The sequence below is a fragment of the Rattus norvegicus genome, chromosome 19, assembly GCF_021556685.1.
Source record: "Rattus norvegicus strain SHRSP/BbbUtx chromosome 19, alternate assembly SHRSP_T2T, whole genome shotgun sequence".
NCBI lineage: Eukaryota > Metazoa > Chordata > Mammalia > Rodentia > Muridae > Rattus > Rattus norvegicus.
In genome coordinates this window covers 48,089,655-48,106,945 of record NC_141552.1, presented here as the reverse complement: position 1 = coordinate 48,106,945, position 17,291 = coordinate 48,089,655, and the positions used below count along the sequence as shown (strand labels likewise).

General features: G+C 44.8%; 1 protein-coding gene across 2 annotated transcripts; it reads right to left on the bottom strand.

Moving 5' to 3' along the window:
• Nucleotides 1–2,027: 2,027 nt before the first annotated feature.
• On the bottom strand, nt 2,028–16,630 carry Ces2h (carboxylesterase 2H). Of its 2 annotated transcripts, none has more exons than NM_001044258.2 (12): nt 16,518–16,630; nt 7,978–8,182; nt 6,459–6,600; nt 5,850–5,983; nt 5,510–5,768; nt 5,040–5,138; nt 4,635–4,775; nt 4,460–4,540; nt 4,086–4,230; nt 3,534–3,671; nt 2,713–2,785; nt 2,028–2,497 (listed from the first exon to the last, which is right to left on the bottom strand). In NM_001044258.2, the coding sequence occupies exons 1-12, from the start codon at nt 16,588–16,590 to the stop codon at nt 2,311–2,313; spliced, it is 1,677 nt and encodes a 558-aa protein (NP_001037723.1). In that variant the 5' UTR covers nt 16,591–16,630; the 3' UTR covers nt 2,028–2,310. The 2 variants fall into 2 exon arrangements, with proteins under 2 accessions (NP_001037723.1, NP_001177275.1); NM_001190346.1 differs by having other exon boundaries at nt 2,713–2,726; nt 3,636–3,671.
• Between the last annotated feature and the right edge of the window lie 661 nt (nt 16,631–17,291).

Here is a 17,291-nt window from a genome sequence, read left to right as displayed (position 1 = left end):
TTATAATTTCATTTTTCCTTCAGCCGAATTGTATTTCTCTAAGTACGCAAGCCACATGTTCATGATCCATTCATCACCTGGGGAAAATGTAGTCTGTTTCCACTTTCGGGGTACTGTGAGCAGAGCAGCAGTGAGCGTGCATCTCTGTAGTCAGACATAGAATTCTTTGGGAATGTGCACATGAGTGGTATAGCTGGATCATGTCATGATGTATCCTTGACTGGTCTGAGGCTTGACCTCACAGAGATCCGCCTGCTTCTTCTGCCCAAGTGAGTGCTAAGATTAAAAGTGTGTGCCACACGGCCTGCTCTTAGATTTAAAACTATTTTTTTTTTTTCGGAGCTGGGGACCGAACCCAGGGCCTTGCGCTTCCTAGGTAAGCGCTCTACCACTGAGCTAAATCCCCAGCCCCAAAACTATTTTAAACATTAGATTTAAATTTGATTTTATGTGTATGGGTGTTTTGCCAGCTCTCATGCTTGTGGTGCCTACAGAGGCTAGATGAGGGTATTGGATCTTCTGGAAATGGAGTTACCATGTGGGTGCTGGGAATTGAACCTAGGTCCTCTAGGACAGAAGCCAGAGCTCTTAATATATGAGCCATATTTCTATTCCTTATTTCTAGCTTTTAAAAATTAATTAATTAAAACCGTATTAGTGTGTGTGTGTGTGTGTGTGTGTGTGTGTGTGTGTTCTATCTTTATGTCTGCGTACCACATGCATGCAGTACCTCTGGAAGCCAGAAGAGGGCATTGTGTATCCATTGGGACTGGTCTTGCTGCTATGTGGGTATACTGGGTTAAAAGCAGCCTGCTTTTAACTGCTGAGCCATCTCTCTAGTCTCTATTTTTAACATTCTGAGAAATTTCTACACTGGTTTTCATAGTGGGAGAAAACCACTGTGTTTGCACTCCCATGTGTACTGTATTCTCTCTCTCTCTCTCTCTCTCTCTCTCTCTCTCTCTCTCTCTCTCTCTCTCTCTCTCTCTCCAGAAGCAGCCACTTAAAAAAATTTAGGGAAACATTCACAACCAGCAGCCCATATCCCTCCAATGCAATAATATTTCAGACTCGCTAATTTAAGTATTGGTGAGGACACAAAGCAACTGACATCTTCGACACATGGTTGGTGTGAGACGGTCATTTGGAGGTGATTCAACATTTTCTCTTTTCCCCCTTATTTGCTAACCCCTTTATGAGTTTCTAGTTCTGGACCTAAGGTCTTACACGTGCTAGTCCAGTGCTCCACCGTGAGTTCTAATTTCAACGCCTTTCTCTCTTTTGTCTGTTTTATTTTGACACCGGGTCTCACTAAGTATTTCAGATGGTTTCTTGTTTGCTCAGGCAGGTCTTCAGTCTCAACCTTTTTGCCTCGGACTTCTGAGTAGTTAGGATTATAGGCCTAAGTTGGCTTTAGATTTCTTTTTGCTGGGGCTGGGATTGAATCCAGGACTTGTACATACTAGGCAAGCTCTGAACCGTCGAGCTGACCTCTAGCCCTGCAATTTCTGTAAAGGTTCAACAAGTTTTCCGCATGACTCAGTGCTTCAGCTCTAGGTCTGAACTCTAAAATTGAAATCATGTGATTATGTAAAGTCACATGTGAAAATATCTATAAAACTTGATTAAAACGTAGCTGAACTTGTTAGTTCGTCTGCAGGCAAAATATTCATATATGTAAATTAAGTCTTACAAAGGAGGCAAGGGGGTAGAGTAAGGCTTGATGAACAAGTATGGGTATCTGGTATCCATTGTACCCACGTAAAAGCCAGGCATAAGTGAGGAATGGTGGTGGGAACATGCTACCTCAGTGTGGAGAAGCAGGCAGAGCCTGGTGCTGATATGATAGCCTGCTAATGTGTGAGACCAAGGTTCAGTCCGAGATCCTGTCTCAAAAAGTACTCTGTACCTGTTACAGAGGTAACAGAAGTGACCCATGTCAGGCTTAGCAAGGAACATACATTCTGTAGGGGAAACTTCATAATTGTTGAGTGTATGAACCTATGTAAAAGTGTGGATCCCATGTCTCTCTCTTTTTTAAAAAGATTTGTTTATTTATAAGATTTAATTATTTATAAGTACATTGTAGCTGTCTTCAGACACATCAGAAGAGGATATCAGATCTCATTATAGATAGTTATGAGCCAACATGTGGTGGCTGGGATTTGAACTCAGGATCTCTGGAAGAGCAGTCAGTGCTTTTAACCCTTGAGCCATCTCTCCAGCCCCCCGTGTCTCTTTTTAAGGTGTTTAGAAAGTTCAGAATAGGCCCACCTGCACTCATGACAAACTACAATGCAATGCAGGGTGCTACAACTCTGTATGTCTGTCCTCAGTATCTTTTAACTCCCGTATCTTTTCAGGAAGAGTCTTGGTCCAGAACTGCAGCCTTTTGGCCTTCAGGGCTCGTCCCACAGCAGGCTGGGTGTCCAGCTGCAGGTACTGCTCATCATGGTCAAACACAGGCCAGTAGGGTAGACCCTCACTGTTGGGATTCCTGTGGACACATCCTCCCAAGAGGGAGAGCAAAGTTACTTTAGGCCCTGCTGAACTTGGATCATATGGACTAAGCAGTTAGGGGATTATGGAAACTAGAGGCAGATGTACTGATGTAGGTAAACAAAAAGATCTTATTATATTGTCTTGTTCCCACAAGGCAAGCCCTGGATGTCAATCAACTCCTTAGAGGTTAAGGGAAGGGCGTGTTCTCACCCCTGTCGTGCAAAGTTGGCCCAGTACTTCATCATCCTCCTGCTCAGCAGCTCCTCCTCCTCAGTGAGGTCAACTGCAGAGAGGAAGAAATTAAGGGTCCAGACTCCTGTTTCTCATGCAGCTGTTCACTCCACCATCCCAGTGGCCTAGGCCTGGTCCCTTCCCTTCTCTTCTCCTCCCTTCCCCTCCCCTTCCCTCAATTCTCCTCCCCTCTCTTATCTTCCCTCCCCTTCCCTTCCCCTCCCTTCCCTTTCCCTTTCTTTCCTTTCCTTCCCCTCCCTTCCCCTTTCCCTCCCACTACCCAGAATCCACTCTCTGCACCTGCACATTCTGTCTTACTCATCTCAGCCTCCAATTTCTATTCCTTCTGACTCATTCATGCCCTCCTTCCCTCTAACAACAGGAAGTTATATAAGGAAGAACCAGGCCTTTAGAATACCCTTGTAATACTGACAGTCATAGTGCTTGTCTCTAATGTCAGCACTCAGAAGACTGTGACAGGAGAACTCCATTCAATTCATTATGGGTTACACAGGGTGAACTTGTCTCAAAAAGTCAAAACAAGTGAATAAACAAGTACTGTAAAACAACCCATCATACCATGCCTGATTCCATGGCTCTCACAGGAAGGGATAGCTGGAGGAAACAGTCAAGAGTGGGAAGGACATGAGTTCTAATCCCATGTCAGTCTTTTGTGATACATCATGATGCACAAGCCATAATGTCTTTACTCTCTGGACCTCAGTTTCCCCATCAGAGCATGCCTGAGGGGTCTAGATCCTGGGGAATAAGGATCTAGAGTACCTTGAGTGAGTGAGTACCTTGGGTGCCTCCCCAAAATGATCTGAAGATAAAGAGAATCTCATCACCATGGTCAGCCTTCACATGGGGTGGCTTGGAGTCCTTGAAGAAACTGGGCCGATGTTGGAACTCATAGAAGTAGACAGGGGCATTGGAACCTGGAGGTGAAGACAGGATGCAAACGAAGACTCTTGCCTGGGGATATCCTGCCTCAACCCAGATGACAAGACAGCTAGCTGCATTTGGGGCCAAAGCTGGATAGAATCTGTGTAGTGAAAGGTGAAAACTCTAGGCTGGAGCATGGGTCAAGGGAGGGACTTGGTTAAATCACGGTCTTGGAAATATTTGCTATATGGTCTTAAGATGTTATTGTCACCCACTTTCTGTATCAGTAAAGTTTTGAAGCTTCCCACTTCTTAGACAAGTCTCAACAATTTACTTAGATGAGGGACATTAAGTGCCTGCTATTGGAGGCCCAGTAGAGAGACATGGGTGGGGCTATGGACACCCCAGACTTCAACAGGGCACCACAGTTCTGAGCTGTCCCTAGGCCTCAGCTCAGATATACTCACGTTGAAAATGTGCTACTTGCAGTGCAGGGATCACAAAAGTGAAGTCTTCCATCATCTCCTTGAACTGCACTTGGAGAAACTGAGGGTCCTCACTGTCCCCCATGTACTCCTCTAGCAGCAGGTCACTAAATTCAGGAGGCCACATCTAGCCCAGAGGGGTCAGAGAGAGCCATATTAGATAGGCTCTGGGGACAGCGAAGCTACAGCCTCAGGATGAAGAGTAGAACCTGGCACGGGACAAGTTAAACCAAGAGAGGGTGGGGATCTCAACCCACTCAACCCACAAGCACCATCACAGTTCAGCCTCTGTTCCTGCAGTTCATTGCAGGATACAACGGAGATGCCCTCCGTGTCCAGTACCCTGGAAGCCTCACCATCTGGGCTACCCTCTTCTGCAGGATAGCTTGCACCATCTGTCTGTCCATTTTCTTCTTGGAGTCAGTGGTGGTCATGCTCTAGGTGGTAAGAGAACAGTGTGTTGTGGTCAAGATCACATGGAACAAGAGGATAGGTTTCCCGGAGACCAAAGGCCTTGAACTCGGGCCTCACCGAGGGAATGATCCAGCCATACTCATCATTGTTGACACCAATAATGCTGGGAATGGGGTGAAAGTCAGCAGAGGCCAACAGCTCCTTGGGATGTCTGGGAAGGAAGATACCATCCACTATGCCAGAGATGATCCTGAAGGCCTAAAGGGACATTGACTGTTAGGGAGGAAGGTCAGGTCCTTGGCAATTCTGACGTCAGACCACACTTTCTCACTCCTGACTGTCTTATCTCAAGATTGTCATACCCACTCTGTGAGATCCCACAGCTGGTTTACCATGTCCTGGTCTTCAGATCTACCTGATTTATGAAGGTTGGAATGGAATCAGTGTCCAGGGGAGTTGAAGGCTACCTAGGGCAGGCTACCTTATACCCTATTGCCCCTCTATCCTCCCATCCAGACCAACCTTGTTAATAGACATAATCTCTTCCTCGCTCTTGCCTCGTAGACAGTTCACCAGAGCCTTGGAGTCCACCTGCTCACATCCAGAAAGGTTGGCCACTGTCTATAAAAGCATCAGGCAGGGATGACTCATCCTTCAGCCAGGGAAAGGTTTGTTCTAAGGTCCCCACTTGGGTTCAGATTATCCCTCAAATGTAAATTATGGCTGGTGTGAAATTGTTTCCATTTCCTTCAATCACACCCGATGATAGACCTTTGCTTATAATGTCACAAATCAGTCATACAACTTTATGGGATACACAGTCATTATGAGGCAGAGAGGGGGTAGATTTTAACCTTTAGTCCTTTAGAAATTTCTGTACAGGAGGCAGTTGCCTATTTACCTCGGCAGTCCTTGTACACATTGTTCAGATGGAGAACCAGAGTTTCTGAGGGGGAGAGCTGAGGTGGCAGCTCAGGGTTGAGGACACTCACTCTATAGACAACGTCAGAAGATACTGAGATGAGGCTCGACATCAGGGCCACCCCACTCTCCATGATGGCACCATGGAAGAGCCCACGGGACATGGGGGACACAACGTGTGAAGACACACTTGTGCCACCTGCTGACTCGCCAAAAATGGTGACCCGGTCAGGGTTGCCTCCAAAGTGGGCGATGTTCTGCTGGACCCAGTGTAGGGCGGCCACTTGGTCCAGGTATCCCCAGTTCCCCCTGGCGTGCTGGTCTCCTGTGCTGAGAAATGGCAGGGACAGGAATCACAAGCCTCTCCTTATTCTGCTCGGGCCCCATTGCCAAGCATAGCTCTGGACTTACCTGAAGAAACCCAGAACACCTAGGCGGTATTGGATAGTGACCACCACTACATTCTCCATGGCTGCCAGCATGGAGCCATCATACAATGAAGCCATGCCTATAACCAGTGCACCTCCATGGATCCACACCATCACCTGGAGAAGTCAAGACATGTATCATGTGTCTCCCATACAGCCTATATATGGGCTTCCCTTCAGAGTCAGTACAACTTGAGCAACTGCCTGAACAGACAAATGCTATGAGTGAGGCACTCAAGTGCAGTCATGGATACAACACTGCTTAGAGTCCACTCCAATATCAAAGCCTGACCTTATTATTCCCAGAAACATTTGAGAGGAAAATAATAGGGGTGCTTTCTTCATTATGTCATATGAAAATCAATAAAAAATGTTATTAAGTCTCATCGATTAAATGAAAAAATAATGGCTAGGTCTTTGGTGACTTCAAAGTGCAGCCATTGTGCACCTGATGGATCTTCTAGACACCATTTAGTATGTACATTGGATTTCAGGAAAAGACTTCTCATTAGGGTTCATGGCGTCTGATCTTCTAGTATTTCTCTAGAAGAAATGCCCTCTTAACCCTGAATAAGCATGGCTTGGCACTCACAGGTAGGTTGGAACCCTCGTGGGCATGATTTGGTGTATAAATGTTAAGGTATAGGCAGTCTTCAGACATAGGGATGAGAGGCAAGGTCAGCTTCAACAGTTTAAAAGCCTGCATATTCATTGCAGTGATGTCCTGCAGACACCTGGTGATCAACCATGAAGTCAGTCAGTCCAGGGAGATAGGGTGCCCAGCAACAGACCCTCAGGCTAAATATGCTTTCAAATATACACTCTGTCTTTCTCTAAGTTCCTGACCATCAAGGTACAGACTAGGGGCTGTGCAGAAGCTGAGGTGGAGCCCAGATTTCCACTAAAGCCTCAAGGTTATTGAGGGGCTTGGATCCTACACCTCCTGAAAGCAGGGGAATAATGATCTTTAGGAATCCTTTGGACAACCTTTGATTGCAGGTGTTGACAATTACCATGTCTCCTTTTAGCTAACCAGTTCTGCAATAGGACAGCTGTGTCACATTGGAGTTCATGAATGAGTGGAGGCTTGTTTCCTACAGGGCACTGAGAGCCACCCTAACTCCAAGTCCAGACTCTTGGGATCCTCATCTCTTCCATAATCTCTGGTTTGAAGCATATTTTGACATCTTGATGTCAACTTGATAAGATTTAGACTCACTATGGAAAACAATGTCTAGACTTGTTTGTAAGTGGGTTTCTAGGTTACATTACTTGAGATTGGAAGACCTAGCCTCGAAGTAGACAGTAGTATTCCATTGGCTGGGCCCTGAACTAAACAGAAAGAGATAGTAAGTTGAGTATCAGCAGTTCTCTCTCTCTCTCTCTCTCTCTCTCTCTCTCTCTCTCTCTCTCTCTCTCTCTCTATTTCTATCTCTATCTCTATCTTTATCTCTCTTTCTCTCTGTTTCCATGTGGATTAGGCCACAATGTGACAAGCCACCACAAATACCTGCTTCCATGATTTTCTCTCCATAATGGGGATTACCATTAAATTATATACCAAAATAAACTCTTCCTTATTAAATTGCTTCTGCCATGAATTTTGTCCCAGCAATAAGGAAAGTACCTGACATACATAAATACTCATTTCTTGTCCAATGACATCTAGCCCTGTAGGGCACAGTGGCAGTGGAATGTGATGTTTGCATGGAGTTGTTCTCTTCAAGGGTCTCATTTCTAATGCTGTTAGTTGGGGGGATCTTACAGGTTCCGGGAGTCCACCGAAACTTTTTCTAGAAACCCTCTTTTGATGTTAGAGAACACTAGAAAAAGCTTGATCAATGCCAAATCCTAAACTAAGAGACTATCAGAGTCCTTATATTCTCTTAATATTATTAAGTATAATTAATATAATTAACCAATATATTTAATGTAAATAATGTTTAATTTAATAGAAATAACATTTAATTAATATAATTAAGTTCTTTTAAAATACTCTCAGGAATCCCCCTGCACTGTGGAAAAGTGCCTTGAGGCTGAGATGAGGAACCATGGAAGTCTGTCTCGGAGTTCACCACACTCATCCATCCCAGGGACTCAGGAGAACTTACATGGCCGGATGTGAGGTCCCATCTCTCACACCACTCCATGGCTCAGGGGCCTCAGGGGGAGCAAAGCGCAGTGGCCCTATAGGAGGCTTGGCAAAGGGAATTCCCAGGAAGCTGTGGACACCCACATCAAGGCCCTTCATATGGATGAGGCTGCCCAGTATCTGGCCTGTGTGTGTGGTCCTGATGGGACTGAGTGAGTCCTGGCCTGTGGATGGAGAGGTGACATCAGGTTTGCATAATTAGATGCCACCACAGTAGGGTTTTTTTTTTTATTTTTTATTTTTATTCTTTTTTTCGGAGCTGGGGACCGAACCCAGGGCCTTGCGCTTCCTAGGTAAGCGCTCTACCACTGAGCTAAATCCCCAGCCCCCCACAGTAGGGTTTTTTGTTACCTTCAGCTCAGCCTTTCCCGAAGAGCAAGGTCGGCAAATGTTTCATACACTTCTTGTCTATCACAGAGGCCTCACCTCACTCCTGTTGACTCTATCGATTTGAATTTGAAACATGAAAGAGGGGCTCTTGAACACTGAGTGCTTAGATTTGGGGATGCATCAGGAGAACTCTGCAGACTGAAAACCACTGAAGTGAACCTTAAATGAATAGTTATGGTACTTTAACTATATCTCAAAAGCTGTGATACAATGATGACCTGTTAGTACAATAGCAGCGTAACAGTTGTTGGAGTAACCAACCACTATCCAATCGGATTTAAGGTCCACTCCATGAGATGGAACTAATGCCAGAAACTGCTTGGGTGGTTTAGAACCAGAGACTACCTCGCTTAAGTACCTTGGGGAAAAAACCAAACACTGTTCTTCAGGAATGTAGCAATAAAATGACTCTTAATGACATTCTGCTATACTCATAGACTAAGTCTTGATCAGCCATCATCAGAGAAGCTTCCTCCAAATACAGAGGCCCACATCTGGACAGTGTGCAGTGAGGGAGAGACCTTTGAGCATTCAGTTCTGAATGATGTATCTCCATTAAGTCCCTCCCCTCAGGGCTCAGGAAACTGCAGGTCACGAGGTGAAAGATTGTAAGAGCCCGTGGTGATAAAAGACACCAAGGAAACATGGCCTTCTAGACACAACAGGGATGACACAAATGAACTCATAGAGATGGGGGCAGCATGCGCAGGGCACAGGTCAATGACAGATGGGGTCCCTCACCCAGAAGCTATGTCCAGTTGACAGGCACTCACAAAAGAAAAGTCAGTTTTCTCTAATAAAGTATCACTGGGCATACAAACCACATTTAAGGGCAGGCGCCATGCCCAGAAGTAGATGGTCAGTGCAAAATGAATGCAATGGTATTTTTGGAGTCCCCCCTCAAAATTTGTGGTGTGTGTGTGTGTGTGCGTGTGTGTGTTAATTGTATAGATCTTTTGCTTACATATTATAGTTTTCAGTTTTACGCTATTATGGAATTTCTATGTGTTTGAATACTTGTGTATCTGTGTCTATATGTGTTGTGTGTTATGTATTTCTTTGGTTTTTTCCTCCAAAAAAGTTAGTTAGTTTTGTCCTATTCAGATTTATCATCATCTTCATCATCATCTTCATCTTCATCATCATCATCATCATCATCATCTATCTGCTTGTTTTCTGAGATAGAGCAAAAGAGTATGGATTTGGGAGGATAGGGAGGCTCTTGAAGGAGTTAGGGGAAGAAAACCATAATCAGAATATACTCATGAAAAAAATTTATTTTTAATAAAAGAATTTGAAAAGGGAAAAATTAGAATAAAAAACACCAGATATATATATCTACTATTTTATAAAGTATTGATCTTTCTAAAACTTTAATTAAAACAATTTGTATTAATATCATTTTGGAATACTGTATATTAACAACATGTGACTAAGCTGTGTATGGAGGCACAGCCTGTGATATCAGCAGTTCTCATTTGCTGAGGGAAGAGGATAAAGATTTTGAGGTTACCTGGGCTATACCCCAAGACTCTGTATTGGTCTTCCCCAATCTTGAAGACCCCCCCAAAGTGATGGAAGTGTAGTTTAATTTCCCAGTGCTTTCCTGGAATACCAGAGGTCTTGGTTTTAATTTCTAGTACCCTGGAAAGAACAAACAAAAAAAGAGACCCACGCAGATACGCCTTGGCTAGGTGAGATGGCACTTGCCTATAATTCCAACACTCTGAGGGCTGAACCAGGAGGATGCTAAGTGTAAGGCTGTTCTTGGCTATAGATGAGATCAAGGTAAGCCTCGGTTACATAGAGAGACCTTGTCTCAAAACATAAAACTAATCAATAACAACAAAAAGCCCAAAGGAATCACAAGCACACATATAAGACAAGATATTTGAAAAGAGAATTGATTACTGTGAGAATCCTCTGTTGCCAAAGCATCTGAATCTATGTATCTATGTACGTATGTTTGCATGCATGTATGTATGTATGTTTGCATGTATGTATGTACCTATGTATTTATGTATGTATGTATGTATGTATGTACCTGTGTATATATGTTCCTATGTATCAATGTATGTATGTACCTATGTATGTATCTACTATCTATCCATCCATCATCTATCCATCTACCCATATACCCATGTATTCATCTATCCATCTATTCAATCAATCTATCTATCTATCTATCTATCTATCTATCTATCTATCTATCTATCATCTATCTATCCATCCATCTATCAACCATCTACATTGACTACCAAATGTGAGAACTGAGGTTTGCATCAAATAATGACACAAGAAACAGGTTGCATGCAGTCTAAGTACCTCTAGGCTGTGCTGGATCCGAAATTGATTTTTGGGCCTGCTTGCTGCATTAACTATTCCTTCTGGTTCTAGGGAATCTCATTCCGTCATGCTGTACAGGCCTCGGGCAGCCCCAGCACCCTCTGTGCTCCAGGGCAGGAGGATGTACTTAGCAAGGGAGCCTCCCTTGCTATTGTCTTCTCCTAAATCTCTCACTTCTCTTGCACCTTCTGTCTAGTTTCCTGCTTCATCTGTATAGAATTGGCTGATCTGAGCCAGGCTTTATAGGGGAAACAAAGAACTCAGGGAGGTATTGCTGTATCACCCATCATGGTTCCACATGGACTAACCAGTTTTCTGCCACCTGCTACAGGAAAGGTCAGACTTGGTAAGCCACTCGCGGAGGTCAGAGAGGACAAGCTATTATTGTCTCTCTGCTGTTTGTCAAAGTTTGTCAAAAGTGGCAGTGCTGAGGTGGTAGATCTGTGGAGAGGTAGGAGAGTGGATGGTGAATGGTTCATGGCTGACCATGAAAAGGCTTTATCCTGGTCTTTTGGACTTGATTTAATCTCACAGGAGTGGGCTACTTTCTTTGAGATTGGCAGCAGTTGTAATCACAGAGAAAGTGTGGCCCCTCTTCACTCTCTTGCTTGATCCATGTCCGTATTGTCCATCTACGAAATGTTATTTGCATGTTTTGACAGGGCTCCAAGACCCTCACCAGAGGCTCACCAGAGAACGCTGCTCATAGTGGATTTTTCAGCCTTCATTGCTATGAATTAAAGAAGCGGTGTTCTTTACACATTATCCAGTGTTGGTTATTTTGTCACAGCATTACAAAGCAAACTCAGAAAATTGGTACCAAGCATGTGGTTGCTTCATAACAATACCTGAAGATGTAGAAATGGGATTGGAACACAACAGTGGCCAAAGACTGGAAGGGTTTTGAGGAACGATATATAAGTGTCCTACTTTGCTGTAAGGAGGACATTATAAGTTGTTATGGTGAAGGCTCTGATGACAAGAGACTAGGAAGGACCTTACACTTCATAGATGGTTTACATGGCCATGTTCAGAATGCTCATAGCAGTGCTGACAGTAAAGACATATTAAGAAAGTCCCAGAAGAAAGTGAAACCATCCATTGTAAACTAGAATGAATGCTACCTGTGTCCACTTATTACAAAGAAGTTGGCTACATTGTACCCATACTATAAAGCGCATAGAAAGTCAACTTCAAGAGTGATGCCCACAAGTGTTTGGAGAAAGACCTTTCTAAGTAAACCATAAAGGGAACTATGTGAGCCTTCAGGTCCATATTCAGTGAAATTCACAGTAATCCCTGGGAAGGTAGGCAGAGCTTAGAAATCTGAAAATTCACATCATGTCTCTGTTAAAAGCAAAAAGGGTTCTCTGTAAGAATGTGAAAGTATGCTGGGTGATGGTGGCAGCACACACCTTCAATCCCAGCACCCAGGAGGCAGAGGCAGGTGGATCTCTGAGTTCAAGCCCAGCCTGATCTACAGAATGAGTTCCGGGACAGCCAGGGCTACACAGAGAAACCTTGTCTCAAAAAAAAAAAAAACCCAAGGGGAAAAAAGATGTTGGGGGCCGGAGAGATGACTCAGTGGTTAGGAGTACTGGCTGCTTTCTCAGAGGACCAGGGTTCAAGTCCCATCACACACATGGAAGCTCACACCTGCCTGTAACTCCAGTTTCAGGAGATCGACACCCTCACTAAGACATAGATGCAGGCAAAACACCAATGCACATAATATAACAATAGATGAGTCATTAATTAAAAAAGAACATGAAGGTACAGAAGAATATACTATGGGTAGAAGGAAGCCAGGCTCAGAGGAATGCCCCGGAACAATGGAAAAGGCACTCTGAAGACATCATGGAAACCTTTCATTTTGCCAACATCTTCTCCCTCTAACTTCCTATCACAATCAAGGAGGTTTGGAGGGTTCAGAAAATAGAGCTTTCTACATGCTCACTGTTCAGGGTAGCTTTAGGATTCTGATTCTTAGATTCTGGTATAAAGATATATATGTGCTCTAGCCATGGCTGAGCCAGTCTAGGGATGGCTCTTGATATTGACCCAAAAAGATCAAGCAGCAGATCTCATGGGTGTTTACCTGGACACAGGTAATTTGTCAGACACAGAATTCTGGGGTTATTAGGTCATAGCAGGTTCCACTGGGATTTCTAAGAATACCCGGGAGGCCCTACCCCCAGCAGCACTGCCAAAGTTTCCCACCAGAATGTCTTGTGAGCTGTGAGAGTCAGACTATGTCTCTTGAGAGTTCAGAACTGTAAAAAATCAGGCAATTGGCAGCTGCAGCCTATGAAAGCCACGGTACACACCTTGAGAGAGCAGCCAGGTAGGCTGCAGCCAGTGTGGCGGTTTGAATAAGAATGCTATCTGTAGGTTCAGATGTTTGAATATTTGATCCCCAGTTGGTGGTGCTGTTCCAGTATGTTTGGAAGGGGTGACTTTGCCGGAGGAAGTCACTAGGTATGGCTTTTGAGGTTTCAAAAACTATGCACTATTTTCAGTTTCAGTCTCTCAGAGTTTGAGATGTGAGTTTCTAACTGTCATGCTATCCTTGCCATTCTGGACTTGTATTTTTCTGGAACCATAAGCCCAAATAAATCCTTCCTTGTATAAGTTGCCTTGGTCATGTGTCAGAAATAAAAATGTAACTAATATAGCAAGTAATGTCACATATTTGGGGACACTTGAGTCTCTGGGGTCCAGTGTCTGCTCCCATGAGCACAGCATACTGGACTTGCAGTTTTGAGAGACTTATCTCTCCTTCCTGTTTGTTTTTTATTTTTCTTGGGCCCTGACACCCATTCTATCTTCCTATTCATTCTTTTGCAATGAGAAATGTCTAAGTCAGATACACACACACACACACACACACACACACACACACACACCAAAGAAGAAGTAAGAAAACAGAACAACCCCATCATGACTGAAGGCAACTTAGAGGAGGAAAGAGTTCATTTTATCTTACGGCTTACAGTCCTGAAGGGAAGACAGGGCAGGAACTCAAGGCAGGCACTGAAGAAGAGACCATGGAGCAGTAGTTCTCAACTGTGAATATCCTGCCTATCAGATACATACATTGCAATGACAACAGTAGTGAAATTAAAGTTAGAAGCAGCAAGAAGATAATTTTATGGTTGGGGGTCACCACAACATGAGGAACTGTATTAAAGGGTGCCAGCATTAGGAAGGTTGAGAACCACTTCCCTGAAGGAATGTTATCCACTGGTTTATTCTCTAAGGTTGCTTAGCCTGCTTTCTTTTTTCTTTTTTTTTTATTAACTTGAGTATTTCTTATATACATTTCGAGTGTTATTCCCTTTCCCGGTTTCTGGGCAAACATCCCCCTCCCCCCTCCCCTTTCTTACTGGTGTTCCCCTCCCCATCCTCCCCCCATTGCCGCCCTCCCCCATAGTCTAGTTCACTGGGGGTTCAGTCTTAGCAGGACCCAGGGCTTCCCCTTCCACTGGTGCTCTTACTAGGATATTCATTGCTACCTATGAGGTCAGAGTCCAGGGTCAGTCCATGTATAGTCTTTAGGTAGTTTAGCCTGCTTTCTTACATATAATAAAGGACCACATGCCCCGGGGAGGCAGTTCTCATAATGAGCTGAACTCTCCCCAGATGTCTCTAGGATTGTGTCAGGCTGACAAAAGCCAACTGGCACAAAGAATGCTTACTCTGTGCCTGTTTCAACATTATTTTTTTTTCTTTTTTTCGGAGCTGGGGACTGAACCCAGGGCCTTGCGCTTGCTAGGCAAGCGCTCTACCATTGAGCTAAATCCCCAACCCCTCAACATTAATTTTTAAGCTATCAAACTTGCTTTTTAAAAGACTCCCAGCTAGAAGGACTTTTCCTTGAATTTCAGATGGGACTTGAGACTATGGAGTCACACCCAAAGGAGTTAAGGGACTAGAAGCATGGCATGGGCATACTTTGCACTGTGAACCTGGGGGCTGGGACAGAATGCTCTGATGTGGGTCTATTTTGTCCCACAAGGGTTCATATACTGGATGCTTTCCATAGGGTGCTGCTGTGGAGGTAATGGAGCCTTTAAGAAATAGTGTCTAGTGTGAGGTGCCTGAGTCATGGGTCATATAGGGATTACTGCTGGAGTTTTGAAGCAGGTTAGGTCTTGCAGCGAGAGTGAGAGAGTGAGAGAGATAGCCATCAGACAAGAATGACTATGGCATTTCTCAGGGTGTATTGTTTCTTTCCTCATGTGCTCTCTCTCCTACACACCCCTATTGTGAAATGCCATTAGCATGTTTTGACACGGAAGACCTCAACATAGCTTCACTAGAGTGAGCCATTTGATAGTGGATTTTTCAAACTGAACTGCAAGCTAAATAAAATGACTTCCTTGGCCGTTAAGGGGCTTCAGATATTTTTGGCGCAGGTACCTAACCTGCTGAGATTTCCATGTGAAAAGGCACACTCCCCTTTCCTGTCACATGTTGCCCACACCGGGCTTCATGTGGAATGAGATCTCTACCCATGAGGTTTAACTCCATTTACCAGCCATGGAGGCCTCATGCTCTGTTTGTTACAGCAATAGACAAGAATATGCTATAATATCCATGACCTTAGACTCGTCACATTAACTGATTATTTTTGAAGTGAAGCCTTTTGTTGAGGAGTAATTGGGAACTCATAGTATTGTGTGTGAGGTGATTTCTAGGTTAGGCAGTGTTAAATTGTGGTGACAGAAATGGAGGGAAACTATAAATTATTTTGGTTGTAAGTAAGGGCCAGAGACTTCATCCATTCTAAGATAAACTTCTGAGCCCTGTGTGTAAGACCCAGGGACCTTGATATTTTCTGTGGCAGAATCAGGAACAGATGAGACAGAAGAGGGCAGGATCTACATTCGTGCTCTCTTAAGACTTGCTAGTGATGCTTTCTGATATGGGTTCAAGCCAAGAACCATTTAAAGGGGGAGCCGTTAGAGAGGCTGAGCTCTTGCCTGGAGGGTCCTGGTGACTTTTGAGAGTGGTATCAAATCATATGAGGGAAAAGGCTGCTGGAGGTAAGGCATGAAGGACAGTCAAGTGGCCTTCCTCCAGCACGGAGTGGGAATGGGTGGCAAGAATTAGGGCCTTCAGGAGGGGGCCCTTGAGGGGAGGGACATGCTCAGACATTCTGCTTACTTAACTCTCAATAAGGTGGAAGCTGCTTGGCAGGCACAGAGTGCTATTCCCTTTTCCCTTTGAGCTGAGTCATGCCACTACCTCAGTCAAGCCATTATGTTATGTAAAAGGCAATCTGTGACCAGTCAGCTCCCATTTCAGCTGCAGGACTGGGTTCCTTTATTCCCCAAGAGTAACTATTACTTGAGTACCTCCGAGAAAGCCATGCTAACGCTCTGACCAGGGAGATGATACGCCAGAGTCAAATGGCCATGGAGGGTACTGTCATGTTGTTTAGTACCTGTGTATAGCTCCAGCTCTAGGGAATGTCCTGACTCGACATCTTGAGACTGCTTGCTGTCTGGCCTTGTTCATCTGCCATTCCTCAAAACCTCCTTCTTTTTCAGCTCCACCCTTTAAAGCAGGCGTCCTTAGGAAGCTACTATGCCCTTAGTTTCAGGCAGCCCACCTTGACACTTGTGGAGCGTCATACAAGTGAGCAACGAGCTCCACCATTTCAGCCCTTCCTTGCCCAGTTCCCCCTTACTCTTCCTTAGTCTTTGCGCAGTTTGGCAGCTCTGACAAGATTCCCTGTCACTCCCATGAGAGCCTCACCCTGGACCTGGAGGAGAAGCAGGAGCCCACAGGCCGCGGTGGTTAGCCGAGCGTGAATTTGTTTCAGTCCCATGGTTGGTACACAGGCGTGTGTCTGAACTTCTGTAGGGCAGGTCAGGCTCTAATAGAAGGCATCTGAGGACTAGAGCTGGAGTTTGGACCCTGCAGAATGTGGGCAGGGCTCTGGGCGGGGCCTGGCAGGGTGGGTACTGCAGGAGAATGACTTTGAGCCGACTGGGCTTGTGAAAGCCAAAATCAGAAGATGGGAACTATGGACACCACACTTCCTGTGTTTCTTTTGGCTTCCTCTGAAGGTGCTATGTGGCATCTGCAGCCCCTTAAAGACAGGGACCTGCACCTGAAACCTGCAGCTACTAAGTGTATGGGTATGACAGTCGCAGGTCCAAAGAAGGTGTCAGGGATGAGAAGACAGAGCAGAGAGCTGAAACTGGAGAAGACAGAGGGCTTTTCTGAAAAGACACACCCTCAGTGACCCACATTAGAGAATGACCACACCTGTTGCAGGTTAAAGGAACTGGGAGGGCAAATACACGAAGCTACAACTGTTCCCTTAATCCTGAAAACTCCGCCTTAGTTTCTGGACTTGTGATTTACTTGTTTCCCTGCCGTGGTCCCGTAATCACCGCAGTCATGCTGTGAAAATCTTCATGGATCCTTCCTTGGTCTCAGGGACATTTCTGTTTGTACGTATGCACACACACACACACACACACACACACACGCATGGGGGGAGGGAGGGTGAAGGAGGGAGGA

Excerpts from the sequence above, each read along its gene's own strand:
- Ces2h (NM_001044258.2), bottom strand. The coding sequence starts at position 16,590 with ATGGGACTGAAACAAATTCACGCTCGGCTAACCACCGCGGCCTGTGGG. Across the intron at positions 4,231-4,459 it reads AGAAGAGGGTAGCCCAGATG|ATGTGGCCTCCTGAATTTAG; the intron begins GTGAGGCTTCCA and ends CCTCTGGGCTAG. Across the intron at positions 2,498-2,712 it reads GCCAACTTTGCACGACAGGG|GAATCCCAACAGTGAGGGTC; the intron begins GTGAGAACACGC and ends ATGTGTCCACAG.